The following is a 22,591-nucleotide window of genomic DNA, read 5'->3' as shown; positions in this document are numbered from 1 at the left end:
CATCTTAAAATGATTTTAAATCAAGTTTAAAATAAGTTTTTTTTTGGTTTTTTTTTTAAAAAAGACCTCTACCAAACACTTGAGATGGTCGTTCATAGTAATGGTAAAACAGAAATAAATAAATTAAATAAAATAAAATTTGTAAATAAAAATTACAAATCATTTACAATTAAATCGCTTGTAATATTATTTTATCGGCACATCAGCGATATCAGCCAGTATTGGCTTTAATTCGAAATATTGGTGTCAGCTAACATGCTGATTTCTGGAGATAGTATCATGTGGAATATGAACGAATTATTAAAAGTTTAACAGTTTATGAGAGCAGCCTTATTTTTTGTTTTCTTCCACAAACATTTAAACCTCTGCTCAGCAGGAAATGTCCCGTAAACTGAAAAATTATTTTATATTATACTTCATCAAAAATGAAGGTAAAATGTTCAGAAAGTTATATTTCTAATTCTCTTTAAATATTTAAAATTCTGAAAAGAAAGAAGTCAAATTTTCTTGGCGCTTCCTTGGAGTCATTTAAAGAGTTTTCTTTTTTGGCTTATTTTCAAGTAATTTTATTTATTTATTTTTTGTTTGATCACATTTTTATTTAGTTTAATAGTATAATAATAAATCAGAATTTTATAGCAACATCTCATCCATATGTGCCCATATGTTTTTCAAATTTTATTTAAAATTTTTTAGAGTATTGATGTTTCAGAAGGGAAGTTTTAGAAGTTTAAATAAGTTTTATAATTTTAAATAAATAAATAAATACAAAAGTATGAGGAAAAGATGAATGATTACAAAAAGAAAAGTAATTTTCTTATATGATTTTACAAATTTCTCACTAATTTCTTGACCATTTCTTGTTGCTTGTCGCCCTCCTCATTTACTCAGGTTTTAAAGGGTTAACGCTGTTGAGTTGGGGTTTTTTTTGTTTGTTTTAAGGTTTCTTTGTTTCTCTGTCACAAAATTTGGGAAAAATAAACACAATAACAAAATGAATAACAATATGAACACATTGATGTTGACTGTTGGTCAGACTTTTATTTTAAACATATAGTTTCAGTCAAGAGTTTCACAATAAAAGCATGAATTGCGTAACTGGTGTGTCGTCACGTTTCAGAAAACGTCTCCTGGCGAAGTTGCAGAGCAGGTAAACGGTGATCATGCCTGTGAGCTCTGGCCTGTGCGTGCATGTCGTTCCCGCCTTCAGATCATCAGGGAAGTCCCTTTGAACTTCGTGGCCTCACCTTTCATTTTCTGTTTGTCGATTTAAAGTGTGAACGCGTCTCTTCCTCTTGTTGGTGTTGTGGCCATTTTTTCTGTCTTTCTTTGACAGACGGGCCAACGTGAGTTTCTGGAAACCCGTTTTCTTTTTTCCCAGCATAAGTTAATTTTTTCTAGTGTTCCTGGCGTTGTTGACACAGCTGGTAAAGTCAATATGACCCAGCAGAGCGGCGGCGGGGGGTTCGGCCAATCTGGGACGAGGGGAGGGGGAGCCCTCGAGGCCCGTTGATGTTTTTTTTGGTTTTTTGCTCTGGGATTTTTTGGATCCTGATTTGTGGTTTGAAGGAAGTCGTGATGTTGTGCTGGAGCCGGTGGACCTGTGGCGTGCTGGTCAGGACCGGGGTCTGCTGGGACGGCGAGGATTATTATGGGACAGTCAGGAGAGCAGGAAGACAGGTTGGACTCATGTTTTCTTTTTTATTTGAGTGAATGTAAAGATGTTTGGTGTCTCTGTGAGGACACGCTGATGAGGACTGAACTTCAGCTCTTACTCTGATTGATGAATCAGGTTTTCATAAATCTGCAATCCTCACTTTTTTAAAACATCTATTTATTGATTTTATAAAGCAGTATAAGAAAAAAGTAAAACGACAAAAAACAAGAACTTTTTGAGCAAAAAAAGACAAATCAAATGAAAAAGAAAAAAGGAAAAAACCAGGACACATAATAAAACACATCATCACGAGTTACAGGTTATTGACACATAAAATATGTCAGTAACCTGTAACCCGTAACCCCACTTTTAATTCTTTTAGTTGATGCGATGAGTTTTTTATCATGTCAAAAATATCAAGTTGGTGATTAAATCTGGATCAGCTGCTTTTCTCTGTTAAATTATAATTTAGCTTTTTATTTCAGGATTAGTGCTGCAGCGTCACATTTTGGGTGTAAATGCTGCAGAGTTTCCTCGTGGCATAGTGATAAAACACACCTTATGTAAACACAAGTTTATTCTTTTCATTATTTTTTAGTTGTTTTTTTTAATTAATTTATTAATTTTACATTTCTGTGATATAAATATTAAAAAAAGGGAACAAACACTACATCTGCCAAAACAACATCAACAAAATGTTGCGCACTGTACAGTGACACACACACACAACAAAACACTGGCTGCAGTACAGCATCACCTCACAAACCGGTTATTCATCTCATTAGCATAACGAGCTTTAAAAACGAGGAGTCGAGGTCTGGAGACGGACCCACACACGCTGCTCACTGACGGTCACCTGCAGGTGTGTCAGAGGTGCATCAAATGGAAACATTTCTGTTTTAAACCGTACATGGTCCCTTTTAAAAGAGATCATTTGTAAATATGTAGCACTGAAATATATTCCCAAACTTAATCCCAATTTCTTCCAGAATTGTCTGCAGTTTTGCTGAAATGATCAATAGTTCGTTCCACACCGTAAAATGTAAAAAAAAAAGCATGTCACCATGTTTCTGTTGAGAAACATTTTAATTTATGAATCTTGTCTTTCTCACCTCTTCACCTTTCAATCAAATCAATTAAAAAAAATTATGGATGCACGATAATTATCGGCCTGATAATGGGACTTATGACGCCATACCGATATTTCCGATAATACATTGTTTTGGCCGATAAATAGAACCAATAATAAGCATAAATAGCTTTGCTTTCGCCTGTGTTGCCATGGTTTCCTCTGCTGCTGTTAGATCAGTCCACACGTCATCAGTCAGCAGCAGGCTTTAACCCACTGTTCCTTTGTCTTTTTTTAACTCTTTCCCCGCCATTGACGAGATTTTCCATCAGTCGGTGTTTTCACTGTAGTGTAGGGGACACTGTTACGCGATAAAACAACATTTCACGTCCAAATCAAACGAACAAGACGATCGAAGGTCCCAGGGTGACGGGAGGAGAGGACCACTAACGTGCCGACTTTATCGCTATTTAGCGGCTTTTCGGAGCCTCTCAGCGGCGTTGTTTTAAAAAAACACAACAGGAGAAACATTTCTCCACCAGTGTCTCTGCCAGTGTCTCCGAATGTCCGCTCTGCTCTCATTGTCTGCCAGTGTCTCCGCCGGTGTCTCCAAATGTCCGCTCTGCTCTCATTCTACATCAGTGTCTCTGAATGTCCACTTTGCTCCGCCGGTGTCCGCTCCGCTCTAATTGTCTGCCGGTGTCTCCGCTGGTCTCTTTGCCAGTGTCTCCACCGGTCTCTCCAAATGTCTGCTCCGCTCTGATTGTCTGCTGGTGTCTCCACTGGTGTCTCCACTGGTGTCTCCGCCGGTGTCTCCGCTGGTGTCTCTGCCAGTGTCTCCACCAATGTTTCCGAATGTCCGCTCCGCTCTCATTCTCCGCGTGTAATTCTCTCCGTGTAAGTGGCCGCCGTCTCCCCTCTCCCTCCTCTGCTCTGTTTGTATTTGACGGGGACATGATGAGAGGACATGATGAGAGGACATGATGGGAGGACATGATGAGAGGACATGATGGGAGGACACGCTGGACGCGGTTTGAGTTCAGGTGTTGTGAGTCTCGGTTCTGCTGAGAGAATAAACTGATGTGTGATGTTTGATGTAAATGTGCAGAGATCACAGCAGAGCCGTGACTTAGGGACGGTTCTGTAGCTGCTTCCTGACAGTTTGGGAACGTTCCTCTGTAGTTCCACTAGAACTCAAACACAATATTATTTTCTGCATTATTATAATTTTAGCTCTTTATTAGGGTCATTTTCCTGTTTGTTTGTTTTTTTCCTTTTTTGGCTTATTTTTAGGTAATTTTCTTATAGCTTTTTTAATTATTTTTTCGCTGATTTCCCTCAAATTTTTGGGCAGTGTTTTGGTGAGTTGCTCATTACCTTCTCTCCATGTCTTTTGAAAGAAATCAAGACAAATTTCGTGAGGTTTCAAAAAGCTAAAGGCCTCTGAGGTATAAATTCTGGGTTTATAAAGCGACCGATTGCCAAATTTCCTTTCGAGGACTCGAAACGTGTTGTTTGTACTTTCGTCCTCCCACTCAGTCGGTCACCTGTCAATCATCTCCAGGTGCTGTTTTTTTGGCTTTCACAGGTGAGCGAAGAGCAGACAGAAAGTGCAGGACGTCGTCTGAACATTCAGTATCGCTGCTTCTGTTAGTTTGTTTCCTCTCGCTGTGCTGACGTAACTAACAGCTTTTTTATTTAGGCCGCAGCATTTTTTTCAGAAAAAACAATATTTTTCACCCTTTAAGTTCTCATTTCTAACCTGAATAGAAACACATTGTAATGTAGTCAGATCTAAGGATATTTTAAAATTGTTTACAATATTTCCAACTAGTATTTCTTCTCTTATGACGACATATTTTATGTTATTACAATTTACAATTTTTGTTTTATCAAATCTAATTTGTTATCCGTTTATATAACCTTTAAATGACTTCTTGCTGGTTGCTCTATTTCCTTTCTGCTCTCATCTATGACTTTTAAATATGCTTTTATTTTGGTTGTTTTTATCTGTTTTTTTATGCGTATCCTTTTATCTCTTAGCACTTTGAGATTTGTTTCAAATTTAAAGTGCATTAAAAATAAAATATATTTTATTATTATTATTATTATTGTTATTTATTTATTTATTTATTTATTTATTTATTATATAATGAAATCCACTTATGGATGCCTCACTGGAATAGTTGAATTTATTCACAGTTACATTAAAAACCACTTTTATTAACACATCACGTTATATCGATTTAAAATCTTTCTTAAAAATCTTTTCTTATTAATGATTAAATGGCAGTTAAGATGAAGTTTGACCCTTTTCTTTCAACTGAGCAATAAAACGGGGTAGAAAATATATATTTTGGCATCACTGAGCAAGAAAAGAGTAAACAGAGCTGCAGGAGGAGGATGTAAATTTAAATTCTGCCTCTTTTCTTTTCACCGCCCGTCAGCTTAAATCATCAAGTTTGCAAAATGACAAAAATCTGTCAAAAGCCCGTCACACATTCACACACATTCTCTGCACAAGCTGTGGCTTTGTCGCTAAAGCCGCTCTGTCACATCGGAGCTGGTCATTAATCCATAACTAATATAATAATATTATTAGTGCAGCTTTAACCCTTTGAAACCTGCATCAACATCACTTTTCTTGTGCTGCGTTCAGACACATTCACAACTATTTAAACCTTTGAAATCCAGTGAAGGAAAATGAGCAACCGGCCAAGAACTGGTCCGCAAAATGCAAAATGTTAGTTGATTTGGAAAATTATTTTTTAAGAACCTAGGAGGAAAATGTCCCTGAAAAACCTACATTTATAATTTTCATTGGTATGTATTTGAAATAATTTTACAGAATTATCTTTATGTTAAAACACCCTTTTGACTCAGGTCATATTCTTTTTTTTTTTTAATTTATTTTCTAATTTTCACATTTGTTATTATTATTATTATTATTATTATTATTATTATTAACTTTTGACTCAGGTCATATTATTTTTTTTAATTAATTATTTTCTTTTTCTAATTTTCACATTTATTTTTAATCATTATTATTATTATTATTATTTATTTATTTTATTTATTTATTTTTTTTGCTTATTTTTGGGTCATTCTTTCCTCTTAGTTGTGGTTTTGCTTGGGTCTGGAAGGATTAAATAATTGCAAAGGAACATATGAGGCTTCCCATCTAAAGTTTGCTCCCTAAAAACACATTTTGACTAAAGACGGGAGGTCGGAGCACAGAAATGCTGCTTGCTGTTTCTTTTTCTTGTGCGTACATCTCTGCTTCATAATCAGTTTATTCTCAGTTTATTAGCTTGTTATTTTTCTTCCCCGTTACGTAACTCTGCACTCTGTCCGATGTCTGGCGCTCTCATCGGCTTTTATTTGTTACAGATTTATTGTTTGTGGAGCTCTGGGGAACATTGTGCGCCTGGCAGCGGCCCAGTGCAACCACAGGCCTCCACTGCTGCCCAGCGAGCCTCCACTGGGGGTGGAGCGCCGCGCCCAATCACATCCGGACTGCAGTTTGCAGACTTGTTAGGACTTTCATGACTAAAATATCTCCCTGATGTCACTGCTCTGACTTTTATGATGGAAAACGTTTTTCAGCTTGGCCTCCTCACGCACGAGCATTTGTTTAACTCCTGCAGTGTGTGGTCGACTTCTTTAACCCTTTAGGGACTGTTTGTCGCATTTTTTGCACTTTACGTTCTTCATTTTTTGATCATTTTTGGCTGTGTTCATGCATATGGCACAGATTTTTTATGGCAAAGATTGTGTATTTTTGTTTAATCTGAATTTCCAGCTCAGCTCCTACAATAAGTCTAAAATACACTGTGGAAACTAAATAGTTACATTCAGACTGCTCAGGTCAAAAAATGCTCCATTGAAAATCATTCAAACTGACATTTTTAATATATTATTTCTTTGTGTCATTCTGGGCTTTTGCCTTGGAATTTGTAATTTTCACTGTTTTCCACCTGATGATATTATTTATTTATTTTTTTTACCGTATTTGGCATATGGAGAAAATACACAGTGTTTCCACTGCGTGCACTGTCACAATCAATGTTCCTGCAAATCACTGACATAATCCAGACTGTGATCACAAAAAACAAAAAACAACTACTCTGCATGTAGTATTTTCTTCTTTTTTGTCATCTAAAAACACAGTGACCCCATGAAAAAAATCTGGTATTTATGGGGTTAAAATTCTGAAAATGTACAAGTATTTGATATTTATGAATAGGACTGTCGGTTTAAAAAACAATCTCAATGAAAGTAGAAAATCATGTTAATGTAAAATATTTTTATAGCCTGATTTTGCATTTTGTGTGCAGAGCAGTGTGCATGTGAGTATTTGACACAAAAATAATAATCTTTAAATGTCAATATTGCTGCTTAGCGTTGAATAAAAAACAATTTAGCATGTAGTATATTGAATTTTATTTTTTTTTAATTTACAAACATAGTGGCATCATGACAAAAAGCTGGCATTTAATGGATTAAAATTCTGAAAATAAACAGATATTTGATATTTATGATTAGGACTGCTGTTGGTTAAAAAAATAGTCAATAAAAGTAGAAAATCAAATTAATGTTTTTTTTTTTTATAGCCTGACTGAAAAGTGCATTTCGTGTGCAGAGCGGTATGTGTGCGCACAAAAAATAATAATGTATAAAAATAAATGTTGGCTGACATATTCTAGGCTACGATAATCAAAAAAACTCACCTTTTTTATTTTATCTAGAAAATAATATTAATGTAGAATATTTTTCAAAGCTCGATATTGAGAGGCGCATTTTGAGCGATACGAGTGTGTGTCCTATCAACCCTTTGAAAAATTAAATTTTTTAAAAGCCAAGGAAAAATATTTAGGGAAAAAGAAAGCTTAATAACATATCTGGAACTGTGTTTAAAAAAAAATCAGAATTTTAAGCACTTTTTTTTAATTTTTTTTTTTACATTTTTTAATGGGAAAAGTGAGAAAAGCTAGGGGAAAATATTATGTTTATAGTGATCAAAATTATTATAATTGAAGCACTTTTACCAAGTCTTTTTTGCCTTGCTTTTAAAAAAAATTCTATTGTTTTTATTTTCTGTAAAGTAAATTTTCTTGTACTTTTTACTAATTTCTTGCTATTTTTTGGGTCATTTCTTCTTTCATTTCTCACTGCCTTCTTTCCATGTTTTGGAAAGAATTCAAGCCTGTTTGCTCAGGTTTGAAAGGGTTAAAGCGGCCCTGAGGCTTAAATCTGCAGCTCGGTATCAGTCTGAGTAACAAAGCGTTTGGTTTGGGAGTGAAGGGCGTCTGCTGGCGTCTGATGGCGTCTGATGGCGTCTGATGGCGTCTGCTGGCGTCTGCTGGCGTCTGATGGCGTCTGTTGGCGTCTGATGGCGTCTGCTGGCGTCGGCTGGCGTCTGCTGGCGTCTGCTGGCGTCTGCTGGCGTCTGATGGCGTCTGTTGGCGGCGCTCTCCTCGGGGAGCAGTAAAGCACGTCGGAGCCTCGGCAGCAGCACAACAGCGTCCTCTGGTATTGATTTCCAGCAGATGGAAGCAGAGCTTTAGTCGAATTGCAGCCGACTCAAAGTTGGCCGCCCCTCTGAGCTCTCGGAGATTTCTGGGACTCGGCCCATATGAGGTTTTTCCTGATTACATCCTGATACCAGCGTGGATGTTTTTATGATGAAGTTTCTGCTAACGACTCGTTTATTCAGACACAGTGTGCAGAAATTTCAGATTTTCTCACTTTAAGCACCAAAAATGTAAAAGAAGTCAGTATTGAGTGTTTTATTTTCTACTTATGTGGATGAAAAATTCTTTTTAAAGTGTTTTTAGATCTGAGGCTTCAAATGAGGATCACAAAAATCCTGCGTTCGAAATCCTAAACGCACAGAAGTATTATCGGTATATCTACTGAAAATACGAGATTAATGTGAGGGGCTGTCACTTTTCTGTTTTTATGTGTTTGTTTTTATTTGGTTATTAAACTGTGTTCGTCTGCTTATCCACAGTACTGAGAAAGAATGAACCACTCACATTTTCAGTGCAGTTTAACCCTTTGAAACCTGAGCACATCAGCTAGATTTCTTTCTAAAACAGGTGAAGTGTGACGAGCATTTTAACAGAAATGGCCCAAGAATTAACCAAAAATTAGTAAAGATTTACAAAAACATTACTGAGAAATAAGCCGAAAGAAAGCAAGCAAGAGACAAAAAAGTTAAGTTAAAACAAACCAAAAAACCAAATTATAACATTAATTAAAATAAAATAAAATAAAATGAAATAAAATAAAATAAAATAAAATAAAATAAAATAAAATGAAACAAAATCAAATAAAATAAACAAACAAGAAATGACCCTTTTTCTGTTTTTCTGTAGCATTATTTTAAATATTTAGTTATAAGAATAAAAAATATAGTTGTCTGTACATTTTTCAGTTTATTGTCAGAAAAATTCCTTGTCGCCTTTCATTCGTAATTTTATTTAAATTTTTTGCACATTGCTCATCATGTTTTTTTTTCCATGTTTTTGACAGACTTTAGTCCATTTTTAGCAGTTTTCAGAGACTAAAATGATTGTCAAAGGTGCCTGAATGCAGCACAAGAGAACTATGTCAATCCAGGTGTTTAAAGGGTTAAATACACATAAAATTGCTTTGTAACAACGAGTCTTTTTGCATCAAAAATCTGCTAACCTTAAAAGCAGTCAGTTTAGCCTCCTATGATGCAGGAAAAAGGCAGACCAAGAAACTTTGCATGTTTGGATTCTTTGGCATGAAAATGATCACACACACACACGCACGCACACACACACACACACACACACACACACACACACACACACACACGCGTTTCTCCGGCAGCTGCAGATTTGTGAGTTATGAAGCGCAGCAGCTCGGCGGTGAGAGAGGCCACGGAGGTCAGACATGTTTGCGGTTGTTTTCGGTCTCAGCTGGTGCAGCAGATGTTTTTTGGTAAAATTTACTCAATCTCTTCTGCACCTGTTCTTCCTGCCGCTGTGAAAAACCGGCGTGGATTAATTCGTTCTCTCCCAAAAACATGACAAATAGATAAACTGAATTTTATCTTCATGCAGGCGGCCGGCTTCTCCTTCCAAACAGGCTGAATTCATTAGAGTCAGTCATCATTTTAAAAGCTTGGCGTGTGTCTTATTAACCCTTTGAAACCTGGATCGACATCACTTTGCTTGAGCTGCATTCAGACGCCTTGACAAGTATTTTAACTTTGAAATCTGAGCAAATTGGCTTTCTTCAGATAACATGGAGAAAAAAGGAAATGAGCAACTTGGCAAGAACTGTTCTGCAATTTGCAAGATGTTAGTAGATTTGGAAAATTATTTTTCAAAAAAGATAGAGAAAGTGTCCAAAATTCTAAGTTTATATTTAAAAAATTTTGCAGAATTATTATTTTTTAAGCACTTTTTTTTAGGTAATTTCCATGTTGTTTTCACTTTTTTCTTATATTTTTAGTTGTTTTTTTCTTTTTTTAGACCATTTTCTTGTTTTCACATTTCTTTGTTTTTCCCTCTATTTTTTGTAGTTTTTACTTTTTTTTGCTTATTTTTTTGGGTAATTTATTTTAAGTTGCTTATTGCCTTTTTCCCATGGTTTTGATAAAAAAAAAATCCAATTTTTGTTGTTATCAAAGGTTTGAAATGACAGACTCTCAGTGAGATATGAGACGTTTGTTCCAGACTTCGTCCAGCAGGAGGCAGCGTGAGATGTCACACCGACAGTTTCCTCCTGCAGAATCCATCTAATCAAAAGTCTTCAGACTGACCTTGTAGATCTGGTAGTGACAGTTTTTCTTCTTTGAGGAGTTGTGCTTTCTGGTATTTTCATCTTTGTGCAGATCTTTGTGTTCATGTGGTGTTTTTGAGAGTTTTCCAGCATTTATTGTCTTTTTTTGTTGGCTAAATGGTCATGGACTCTTGATTTAAAAAGTTTAGTTTACTGTTTTCCAACTTTTCAAACACGAGGATTTTGTGCTTTTGTTCTTTTTTATATTTTTGTAAATTAATATACTTTTTAAAAAAATATTTAAATATGTCACCTCGGACTCTTTAGATTCTTTACTTCTGCAAAGGTAGTAATTCCACAATGTAAAAATACTCTATTACAAGGAGAAGTCTGGGATAACTTTTTTTCTTAAGAAAGTGAGATTAATTAAGTAATAATAAAGGTACACATTATGCAACATTATAATAATAATAATAATAATAATAATAATAATAATAATAATAATAATAAATGAGTCAGAATACAATTCAGGACAGCTGAGGGAAATAAAATCAGACAAAGTAATGCAAAAATAAAAATTAATATTCCATGCTAAAAACAATAATAATACAAGAAATAATAATGATAATGATAATAATAATAATAATAATAATAATAATAATAATAATAATAATGATGATGATGATGATGATGATGATGATGATGATAATAATAATAGAGCATTTCAGGACTGCATCGAGGGAAATAAAATCAGACCAAATAATGTAAAAATAAAAATGAATATTATACTACAAAAACAGTTATTCTAGTAACGATAGAACAGTAAAACTGCTTGTGTTAATAAAATTACCCCTTAAAATTCTACACATACATTATGGTATATATTTAATTTAATATACATATTTCAAAAGTACCTAACATGTAAGCAGCATTTTCAAATTTGGGATTGAACCAATTTTAACATACTGGTGGGCAGTTTTGCTTTAAATTTTGTACAATTAGCATATTTTTCCATGTAAAATTTTAATTTGCAAAATAATTTAAGTTCAAGTACTCATAAATGATCCTGAAGTTGAATGTAAATGTGACTCTGTGGTGAGTGCAGAGCTGCGGTGGGTTTTCCAGCAGACAGCAGGGACAGTGAACTGAACATCAGCAGCCTGCTGCCATAGATGTACATGTAGTCATGGATGTAGTCTTGTAGTCATAGATGTAGATGTAGATGTAGTCATGTAGTCATGGATGTAGATGCAGTCTTGTAGTCATAGATGTAGATGTAGTCATGTAGTCATGGATGTAGATGCAGTCTTGTAGTCATGGATGTAGATGTAGTCTTGTAGTCATGGATGTAGATGTAGTCTTGTAGTCATGGTGAGGCACAAAAAACACCACCGTAATTTCCCAAAGGCATGACGTCACGATGCCTTCAGGGACACCGCGGACATTTCTGTCTCACGGTACACATGTTGTAAATATTACCTAAACAAATAGTCCCTGTCAGAAAACAAGAAAAATTGACTTTGTGACAAAAATACTTGCTGCTCGTCGGCTGCATTTAACGTCATATTATGTTTATTCATATTGATTAAGGAATTAGAAAGGTGATGAAGGAAATATTCTGATATCATTTAAATAATTAGATTTAAGGTTTATTGTTTCCACTTTGCTTTGTTTGACAAAGTACTTTGTAAACTTTGTTTTTTAAAGGTTGTGTTTAAATAAAGTTATTAGTAGATGGAGTAGTCGTAGTAGGAGTAATAGTAGTAGTAGGAGTAGTAGTGGTAGTAGTAGTAGTAGTAGTAGTAGTAGTAGTAGTAGTAATGGTAGTAGCAGTAGTAGTTGTCATAGTAGTAGAAGTAGTAGATGTGGCAGTAGTAGTAGGTATAGTAGTAATGGAAAGAGTAGGAGTAGTAATAGTGGTATAAGTAAGTATAAGTATAGTATAGTATATAATAAGTAAAAATGGTGTTAGTATCCTAGTATTAGAAGTAGTAGATGTGAGAGTATTTGCTATAGTGGTAATAGTAGTTGCAGTGTTGGTGGTAGTAGTAGTAGAAGTAATAGTAGTGGTAGTGGTAGAAGTAGTAATAGTAGTAGGCAGTGGTGTGGTAGTAGTAGTTGTAGTAGTAGTAATAGCAGTCGCAGTGGTGGTGGTAGTAGTAGTAGAGGTAATAGTAGTGGTAGTGGTAGAAGTAGTAATAGTAGTAGTAGAGGTGGAAGTGGTGGTAGTAGTAGTAGTTGTAGTAGTAGTAATAGTAGTCACGGTGGTGGTAGTAGTAGTAGAAGTAGTAGTAGTGGTAGAAGTAGAGGTAGTTGGAGGTGTAACAGTAACAGAAGAAGTAGTGGTAGTAGTAGAATTTGTAGAAGTAGTAGTAGTAGTAGTTATAGTAATAGAAGTATTACTAGTAGCAGAATTAGTATCACTCCTCCGCGGTAATGTCCCGGGTGTGTGATGTTTCCTGCGGGCCCTGAAGGCAGCAGAGCCTGGGGGCGGGGCGTGTGAGTCATGACTCTGGTGATCCGACACTCAGCGGCTGAACCGCAGACAGCAGCGGCAGCAGCAGCGACTCTCCCCGCCTCAAAAACACTCATCAAACCGGCCAAAATGTCTCCGCCGCCGCCGTGACTGAACTCCCGGCGGCTGCGCGGGCTCCATGGTCTTTTTCCCGGGGATGCAAACCGAGGCGCGCGGCGTCAATCCGGGACAGCTGCTGGAGATGTTTGACTCGTCGTGGAAAGTGCGGAGCATTTGGGACGGGGTGAGGCTGGAGGTGGTGGAGGACCCGAGCCCGGTGGTCCTGCACAGCCTCACGCACCTGGACCCGGACCTGCCGCTGCTGGAGGTGAGCAGGAGGAGGCCGGGGCACGAGGCAGGGCCGAGGCGGGAGGAGGGTGAGGGAGAAGCGGGGATGAGAGGCGGCTGAGTCCGTTAGCTGGTGCGGTTTGTTGAGGTTTGGAGGATGTTCAAGACCGGTTTGGTCGGGGGTCCTCGGTTGGTCCTGAGCTGGTCCTGAGCTGATAATTAAGTAATCAATGTTAGGAATAAAACAAGTTTGATTTAAGGCCAGTTACAACCAAGTAGCCTAACATACTTTTTATTTTTATTTTTTTTCTAGAAATGTTAGGGACTGTTCTTTATTTATCAGAGTAGAGGTGTGGCCCAGTGTGACTTTGTTTTTTTTTAAACAACGTCTCTTTTTCCTTGAGCCTGCATGAGTGATTTTGGAAAAAAGTGCCATTCATGCTGGTTAGTTCATACAAACTTTTAAATTTGTTTTTCTTTTTTGGCCCTTTTTTAAAATACCATCTATTTTTAGATAAAGTAGGGACTGTTCTTTACTTGTCAGATTGAGGGGTGACTGGGGTGTGACCTTGTTGTTTTTTTTGTTTTTCTAGCTGCAGATATTTTTTTCTGAGCCTCCATGAGTGACTTGGAGGAGAAAGTACCACTCTCCTTTTACCATAAATTAGTTATTTGATTATAATCAGATTTTTAATGTTTGGAAGTTAAAATTTGAGGACAAAATTCTGGCATTGAAAAAAAAACCTGTCTTTTCTTTTTTTCTGCCATTTAAAAAAAAAAAAAAAAATGAATAAACAAAAAAAAAACAACATTTAATGGTTTATTTTTGGCAATTTTTTTTAAATAAGTTGAATTTTCAGATTTGGAAACTTGAAAATTCAATGATAATTTCTGTTTTTACAGTTTCTTGCTGTTATAAAAGGTGTAACTGCCAATTTTTAATGGAAGTCATGTTTTCTTTAAACATTAAACAACAATATTAAAATGGATTTTAAGTTGTTTGCCTCTCACCAAAGCCAAAAAATAAAAAAACAACCCCTCCTCAGTGCTTACAAAATATTTGAAATACCTCTGCCTTTTTGCACCACCCCTCGCCTCATAAATAACAAACAGTCCCTTATCTTATAAAAACTAGCTCTGGATCTTTTTGGCTCTTTAAACGACTTTATTTAATATTGAAACAATTCAAAAGCAGATGCCGATGACATTCTTCTTACACTCAGATGATATAATCCAACATGACTAATCTGGTATTTTTAAACCCTCTAAAGCCTTATTAAAATGATGTCGCTGCTGTGTAAACAGCTTATCCGTGTCAGATGCTGAGCTGTTGGAAATAAAGGGACAGGACTCTGTCTGAGGTAATATCAGGGACAAAATGAAAAACGAAATTGTTTGAGCGTTGTGGCACTCCTCCTCAGAGACGTTGGCACGAGAGCACTGTTACAGGATGACTTGCTGTTTTCGGTGGTTGTCTCATCGGTGCTCCGTCTGCATGCACACTCATTCAGTTTAGGGCTGAGGGGGGCGTTTCCTAAAACCGTCCTCTGCAGGTGTCAGTGACTCACGTCCTCACAAATAATGGAAATGTGATATTTCGAATAATTTGTCGTATCATTTGGGGTTTTTCCTGCTGTGCTGTGAGCTCCAGGTTCGTCCCGTGAGTCGATGTAGAAGCTGTTGGTACTTCTTGTCCTTTGCTCGGCGTGTCTGTGTGAGGCGACCGCAGTGATAAACGTCTGCTCCAGATAAACTATACAGTCACGCTCTCGGCTCTGCAGCTACAGCTCCACCGATACATCTGTCGGCCGATTTTGTCGCCTGATATTGGCCCGTCACAGAAATATCAGCATCGACTCATTTGTGGTCTGATGTGCACGATATGAAGTTTATTTTTGACAGAGTAATGCAGAGAAAGATGCTTAGCCCTGTAACTTCTCACTGACTTTTGTGTGTTTTATATGTCCTTTGGGCTTTAATAACAATACAGTTATTTTGTTATTAAACCCCATCATGTTTTAAAGATAGGCCTCTACCGAACGCTTAAGATGAACGTTCATGGTAATAGTAAAATAGAAAGAAATTTTTTTTTTTTTTTTTACAAATAACTTACTATTATAACGCTTGAAATATGTTAATATACCAACATTTATCAGTTTGTCACCTTTAGGGCTGCAAATTGTAAGCACTTTCTGTAATCAATTAATCTGTAAAATTAATGATCGATTAATCGTTATTTGAAAAAACTTAAAAACTTTGCTTATTTCAAACAATACCAACTGCTTTTAATCTTCAGTCAAAGCTCACGGCAATATATTGCATATATTTTGACAGCATTTCACAACCTATCGATTAAAGGTCACATGTTGGATTAAAGTCTTAATGACAATCAATCAATCATCGATTAACCGTTAACATCCTGATATGCACAGTATGAACAGTCTATTTTTAACAGCACATAATGCAGAAAAATATGCTTAGAGTGATGTAAAATTGTCACTTTTCCTCTGAAGTTTGCTGTTTTGGTGCATTGACGTCATTTTTGACAACAGAGTTTATTGTTAACCCTTTGAAACCTGGACTGACATCAGTTTTCTTGCGTACCGTAATTTTCACCGGCAGCGTGTCCATGACGTTTGCTGTCCTCCGTCCTCCACGCGGCTCTACGTCCCACCGAGAGCTTTTTAAAGCAAAATGTCCTGCTGGCTGATACCGTGGACGTGCAGAGATTGTGCTTATTTCGTCATTTTCTCATGATTTTTGTGGGTTTTTTTGTTTTTGCTCTGGCTGAGTGGGCTGCATTTATAAATACTTTCCTTTTCTGTCTGTTTAAATTCTGTTTATTGATTTTTATACCCACTTTGTTGTGCTGCAGTCTATTTACAGTCCAGCCACAAACCAAGTAGATCAAACACGTTCACGTTAATTATTATACAGATCAGGATGTGTATATAAAAAAATTGAAGATTTGTGGCTGTTCAGTTAAAACATATCTATCTCAATAACTGTACAGATAGATATGCAGCAGATTTTTACTGTTTTTGTTAAAAATGCAGTAGTTTTCTTAATTATTATTGCCTGTCTTGTAGTAGAAAGGCGCGTGTTCTCCTCAGAGCAGGGCGGGGAGGCCGCCACCGCAGGAATCACGAGCATCGACCAAAACATCCGCGTTGGCTCTGGAGGTCATTGTGATTCCTGTCGAAAAAAAAATTATTGAACCAAAGATAGCAAACAAGAAACTTGCTAAAAGTTAAAAGAAAACAACCTGAAAATCAAATTGAAGAAGAAAGACAGAGAGAGAAAGAGAGAAAATAATTTTTAAAAAAAGAGGCAAAAATGTTCAGAAAACTCGTGTTATTTTATAGATTTTCTACTTGTTGTCCTTTTTTTTGGCAAATTTTTTGGGTGATTCTTAAGTTGCTCATTGCCTTCTTTGCATGTTTTTGAGAGAAATGAAGCCAACTTGCTAAAGTATAAAATACAAAAAAAACAACTGTGACCAGTACATATTTGTATCTGCATCAGCCCCAAAATTCAAAAATCAGGTATCAGCTGGGCTCTAGCTGCACCTAATATATTTTTAATTATTAGTATCATTGTGTAAGCAGCTGATTATTGTTGGTTTTTTTTAATAAATGGACTTTCAGTTTGAAAAAAATTGGCAGTTACAAGTTTTGTCCCAGTGATCCAAAGAGATTCAGTCACATGCGAGCGAAGCTTGCGGGGGATTTTTGGTCGAAATGTGACTCAGATGATGAATTAATAATCAGACGTCGGTGCTGGTTCATTTCCTGCCGAAGGATTTATTGATTCTCTCCTGAAAGCAGCAACATGCTGATGTGCAGCAGCTGATACGTTTACTGTGCTCGCTGACTTTATCCCTGTTTACTTTTGTTTCTCAGCATAAACACAGAGAGAAGCTGAGGCTGATGGGATATCATCAGTCCTGCAGGTATTTAGTCATAAACCGAAATAATACAGACCATAATAATCCCTCAGACATGTCACAATACCGGATATTTAGCAGTAGATACCAAAACCACTGAAATGTTATGATGCTGGCAACTCTGTATGATACCACTTTAAAAATAAAAACACATGCTCGCTATTAAAAACATATCAGTTTAACCCCTCAGAGCCCGGGACAACATCGTGTTTTTCTTTTTTTTTTTTTTTTTGCTGCATTCAGAACATTTAAACCTTTCCTTTGAAAACAGCAAAAAAGAAGATGAGCAACTTGGCAAGAAGTCTGTAAAACTGTAAAAATAAAATAGAATAAAATAAAATAAAATAGAATAAAATAAAATAGAATAAAATAAAATAAAATAAAATTAATAAATGAAATAAAATATAATATAATGTAAACTATGAAAAAAGTCAATCATTTAATCATCAGGGTTCATCGTCAGGGTTCATAATTATATTCATAAAAATAATAATAATAATGATAATGTATCATAATAGTGCTACTAAAATAATAATAATTTTATATTATATATCTGTATGTGTGTGATAAAGTGAACATACAAACACGTGTAAACAGCATGAAGAACAAAATGTCCACATGGACATGATGGAAAAGAATACAGACAATAGCAATAAATACACTAAGATTAAATGGTAAATGGCGTGCAGGAGTAGATTTTATTGGGATTATGTAGAATATGTGTGAATTTACTGCAGGCAGTGGCATGTATCAGTGTGACGTAAGGAGCATTACATCAGAGTAACGGGAATAACGGAAACAGATGAAACATGACGTTAATATAATTATAATCACAGGAGAAGTATAGTATAGTGTAAAATAAGTGGTCGCAATAATATTATAATAGCAGCATTAATAACAACGATAAAAATGTAGTGATGACAGCAATCCATGAAATTATTGTTATATTTTAGTCCGAATCAAAGCAACCTCCGAGCTGCAGCATGGACAGAAATATTACCGTAAGGCTCTTCTGGCTCTTTAGTTCACTCTGAGCTGGTTTTTATATCTATAACTCCACTAATTTATGTCCTTTTGCTTCGCTCTCTTCTTCAGCCCGTGACCCCGAAACACAGCTTTACTGTTATCTGTTAAAAATGTCTCTTTTATGGATGAACATCATCACGGCGCTCCTTACATGGAGCCTACGTTCAGTCACATCAGGAGGGAGGGTGACTAATCATATTTATCGCTCTTATGTAAGGCCGGGGAGCGGACGAGGACGTCGTCGTAACTGAAACCACATGGAGACGATCTGATAACGCGGTCATTTTTTAAGTTTTCTGTGATCCGCTGGTCATCAGTCAGACCTGGACTGATATGATGGTATGTTTCTCCGCGCTGTCCCGAGCTCAGAGAGGTAGCCCCGGCTAACCCTCTCTGCCTCGTCCCTCTAATCTAATCCTGTCCTCTAACACAATTACCTAATGCCTAATCCCCCCGCCGCAGAGGCAGAGGGGTTTCCTCCACAATCGCAGCCTTTCTTCCCGGCAGTCCAGAGGCCGAGGTGGACGTTATTCAATGTCACGGTTCTTTTACAGTATGAGGGGTCACTGGGGCGTTGGGGAGGAGGGCGGCTTGGATTCGGTCATTTTTTGATCCCTTTGGCTCCACATAAGCAGCATCGGAGCAGTAGAGCCTGAACGCTCTGGATCGTATAGCTGAAAGGATCGTGGAGGTTTGCTGACAGATCAGGTTACAGAGAAATGATCCTCCAGTTAGTGTTTGTTAGGACTGGGCAATATGGCGCTTAAATAATATCGCAGTATTTTTAGTATTATATTTTAATATTTTATTTCAAAAACATCAGGAGGCGGCGAGCAACTTCATAAAAAATAGCCTAGAAATTAATAAAGCAAAAAAAGAAAAAAAGTAAAAAAAAAAACCAAACATACAACAAAAAAAAGAAAGTGCCAAAAATTATGCTTTTCCTTTGTTTCTCTTTGTTTTACTATTAAAATAACTGTAAATACAGAAATGGCACAGAAATTAATAAGATATTAAAAGAACATTACTTGAAAATAGAAAAAAAAGAAAAAGTTTAGTTAAAACAAACAAATGAAAAAAAAGCTCAAGAAAGTGCCAAAAAATTATTTTTCTTTTTCCTTTCCTTTCTCTGTGTAACATAATTTGAAACATTTTATTATGATAATTGTAAACACATTTTTTTCTCTCATTTGTATTATTTACACGTTGCACCCTCAGCCACACGGATGGATGCAAAGCATTATCACATGACGCAAACAAAGTAGCATAATATGAAATTATACTTTTGTTTTATTGTCAGATTATATATTTTTTCATATGGCACAGCTTTAATGCTCGTTCGTTTCTGTTATTGTTTTTCCTGACTTGAGGCCATGTTGAGATTAGAACGGCCCTGTTAAATTCGGAAAAGTTTTTCCTTTGCATTTTTAAAAAAAATTGGCGCTCACATGATGAAATTATGAAAAAGATACTCTGTGTACACGGCTCCGGAAAAATAACCAAAATGCTGTAGTATGCATGCCAGGCCAGTAGTTGGCAGAGTAACTTTGCAAGGACACACCATAGAAGAAGACCACGTGCCTGTGCATACAGATGTTTTTTATCTCTCTCTTTTTATGCTCTATATCTTTTAATATCTTGCAATTCATAAAACATTGCTGACCACGTTGCTCATTGCCTTGTTTTGGAAAGATATCACACCAGTTAGCTTTGGGTTCAAAGGTTTAAATACTTGTGAAAGCAGGAAAAGTGACGTCGCTCCAGGTTTCAAAGGGTTAAGGTGTATATATTTAAAATACATCAACACTGCATCCTGAAGTGAATTCTTATAGGTTTTTCGGTCTCAAACAGACACATTTCGTTTGCAGTACAGTTTGGTGGTGAAGAGCAAACAGTGTGTAACTAAGCTGTGCGAATATAATGAGTTTAAATCTTCTTTTCTTATGTTTTGTTTGAATTTATGTAACCGTGTGGTTCCTCTGTAATCGTATTTTCTTATTTTCAGCAAGTAAACGGCACAAAAACAGATGTAAAAAGCTTCAGCCAAACAGTATACAACAGTGCATTCAAGCTAAAAATAGCAGTTATTAAGAACGGAGCTGAAAGCTTCCCGAAGGCTGCCGTCCAGCAGAAAACAGCCGGATTAGGGGCCAAACCGACATGAAACACAGCTAAACAAAGACTCTACTGCTGCTCCGAGAGGCTGCCTCAAGAGGTCTGAAACAGAGTCCTTCAGACTGTCAGCTCATTCAGTCTGAAGTCCGTTTGAGATCCTGCAGCTCCCAGCTGGGTCTGAACAACAGCCACTTACATGGAAGTTTTCACATCTATTTTAGGAAGAAATCAAAGCTCACTGCGATTATGAGCTGACAGTGAAATCAGAGACACAGAGCTACTGTAACTGATCTAAAAACAGCTCTTCCTACTGTACATGGTCCTCAGCTAACAGTGACTCAGCTGAGCTCACAAGCAGACGGTTGACATAATGACAGTGCAACTGTAGCTACGCTGCATCGAAGAAATAATCCCGTATATAATCAAAAAATAACAGAATATCACGTTATAAAAGTACAGAATACTCGTTTAAAGTTTCCCTGTTGTCATTGGTGGAAGTTAAGACAATAAAAGTCTTGCATTCAGAATTTGACTGAATAAAGCATAAAATTATCAAAGCGTGATTAACCCATTGAAACCTGGGGAGACATCCCTTTTTTTTGCTGTTTTCAGATGCCTTTCAGGTACTTAAACCTCTGAGCAGATTGATGCAATTTTTTTCAAAACATAACAAAAGGGCAATGAGCACCTTGGTAAGAAATATTTCACAAATTGCAAGAAACTAATATATATATTTTTTTTAAATCAAGGGGAAAATGTCAAGCGAAAAAAGTTAGGGGATAAATATTGTTTATCATCATAATTACGTATATAAAGACTTAATTTTATTATTATTATTTTTTCAAAAACGTGACAAAAAGGCAATTAGCAACTTCATAAGAAATATTTCACAAATTGCAAGAAATAAGTAGATTTATTTTATTTTGTATATATTTTTAAAAATCATGGGAAAATATCAAGAGAAAAAAGGAAAGCTCGACAAAAAAGAGTGTTGTTAGTTATCATAATTACTTATAAAAATTTTGTTAAAATATTCTTGGCATTTTTAAACACTTTTTTCAAGTTTTGTTTCCCATGTTTATTTTTTTCCTTTATTTTTCTTTTTTTGGTCATTTATTTATTATTTTCACAATTTTTCATGTAATTTTCTTGTATGTCATTTTATTTATTTATCTACACATTTCTGGCTAATTTTAGGGTCACTGCATCTTTTATAGCTCATTTCCATCTTTGTTTTTTAAAAAAAAAAATGTAATAGAATAAAGCCAATTTGCTCAGGTTTCAAAGGGTTAAAGTGCCTAAAGTAAGAGTATTCATGGTGCAGAATAGTGTCTATAATATTATTAGATTGTTTGTTATGTGATGCAGGTATTTTTATTCATGTGACCCAGATCCACAGACCAAAAAAAACTCGACTTCAGCGAGTCTTCTGATAATAATACATGAGATCTGAGACATGTGGAGACATCACACCGGGACACTCTGAGCTGCAGTGAGCCGAGGTCAACTGTGATGTTGTCCTATTTTAAGATTTAAGCATCGATTGAAGTCCAGGCGGAGGTTTGAAACAGAAGCCGGATCGTCCGCGTCCGTACAGACAGAGGAGCTTTTGTTTCCGCGGTTCGTTTTGAAGAGTCGAGTGGCTGCGTGCTGGATCTGAGCAGCAGACACAACGACAGAAACAGACAGTGGCTGGAATGTGAAGGCCTGCGACGCCTGCAGAAATACTTAAATCTGTCTGATTCTGCACTCACTGTCTGTCTGCTCTGCTTTAATTGGTCTTACATGAGACAACTTTCAAAGAAAAACATTAACTCAAGTGTATTTTTAGAGAAGGTGCAGCTCAGAGTTTCTCAGATCAAATCAGGTTTCGTCATGTGACGGGAATCTAAAGGTTTCTAATCAGCCTGAACAGCAACAATCTGCATGCAGCTGCCTTTTTTTCTTTTTAGATTTCCCATCTGGACTGAATTAAAATGTGGGACAATCAGATTCTGAGATATGCAACCTGAATATTTCAGGGTCTATAAATCGTACATTATGAAAGGAGTATTTCAACATTTTTGGAGAGCAGAGAGAAATATTGTTTCACTTTATATATAATGTTAGTTTAAGCTGTACAGAAACAAGATTGTATTATTTAAGCTGGTGGACTTTTATCAAGTAAGAGAGACTATGTTTTTCTGCAGTTAGTTTAAAACTTGAAATCTTGTT

General features: G+C 36.2%; 1 protein-coding gene across 5 annotated transcripts in view; it reads left to right on the top strand.

The window, feature by feature from the left end:
• The window catches only part of LOC121967016 (ral guanine nucleotide dissociation stimulator), a 77,408-nt gene that overhangs the window by 19,623 nt on the left and 35,194 nt on the right, over positions 1-22,591 (top strand). The window contains exon 1 of one of the 5 annotated variants that reach the window (XM_088076311.1): positions 1,271-1,680. The exons of 2 other annotated variants lie outside the window; for them this stretch is intronic. In XM_088076311.1, the coding sequence (XP_087932437.1) occupies positions 1,513-1,680 (168 nt within the window). In that variant the 5' untranslated portion in view covers positions 1,271-1,512. Of the gene's footprint in view, positions 1-1,270; positions 1,681-11,765; positions 13,331-22,591 lie in introns of those variants that run through there. 2 more of the 5 variants (XM_088076310.1, XM_088076309.1) reach the window with 2 other exon arrangements.

The sequence above is a fragment of the Plectropomus leopardus genome, chromosome 4 (assembly GCF_026936395.1).
Source record: "Plectropomus leopardus strain MGB_pleo_1.0 chromosome 4, ASM2693639v1, whole genome shotgun sequence".
Classification (NCBI taxonomy): Eukaryota; Metazoa; Chordata; class Actinopteri; order Perciformes; family Serranidae; genus Plectropomus; species Plectropomus leopardus.
This window is presented reverse-complemented; position numbering and strand designations above follow the sequence as displayed.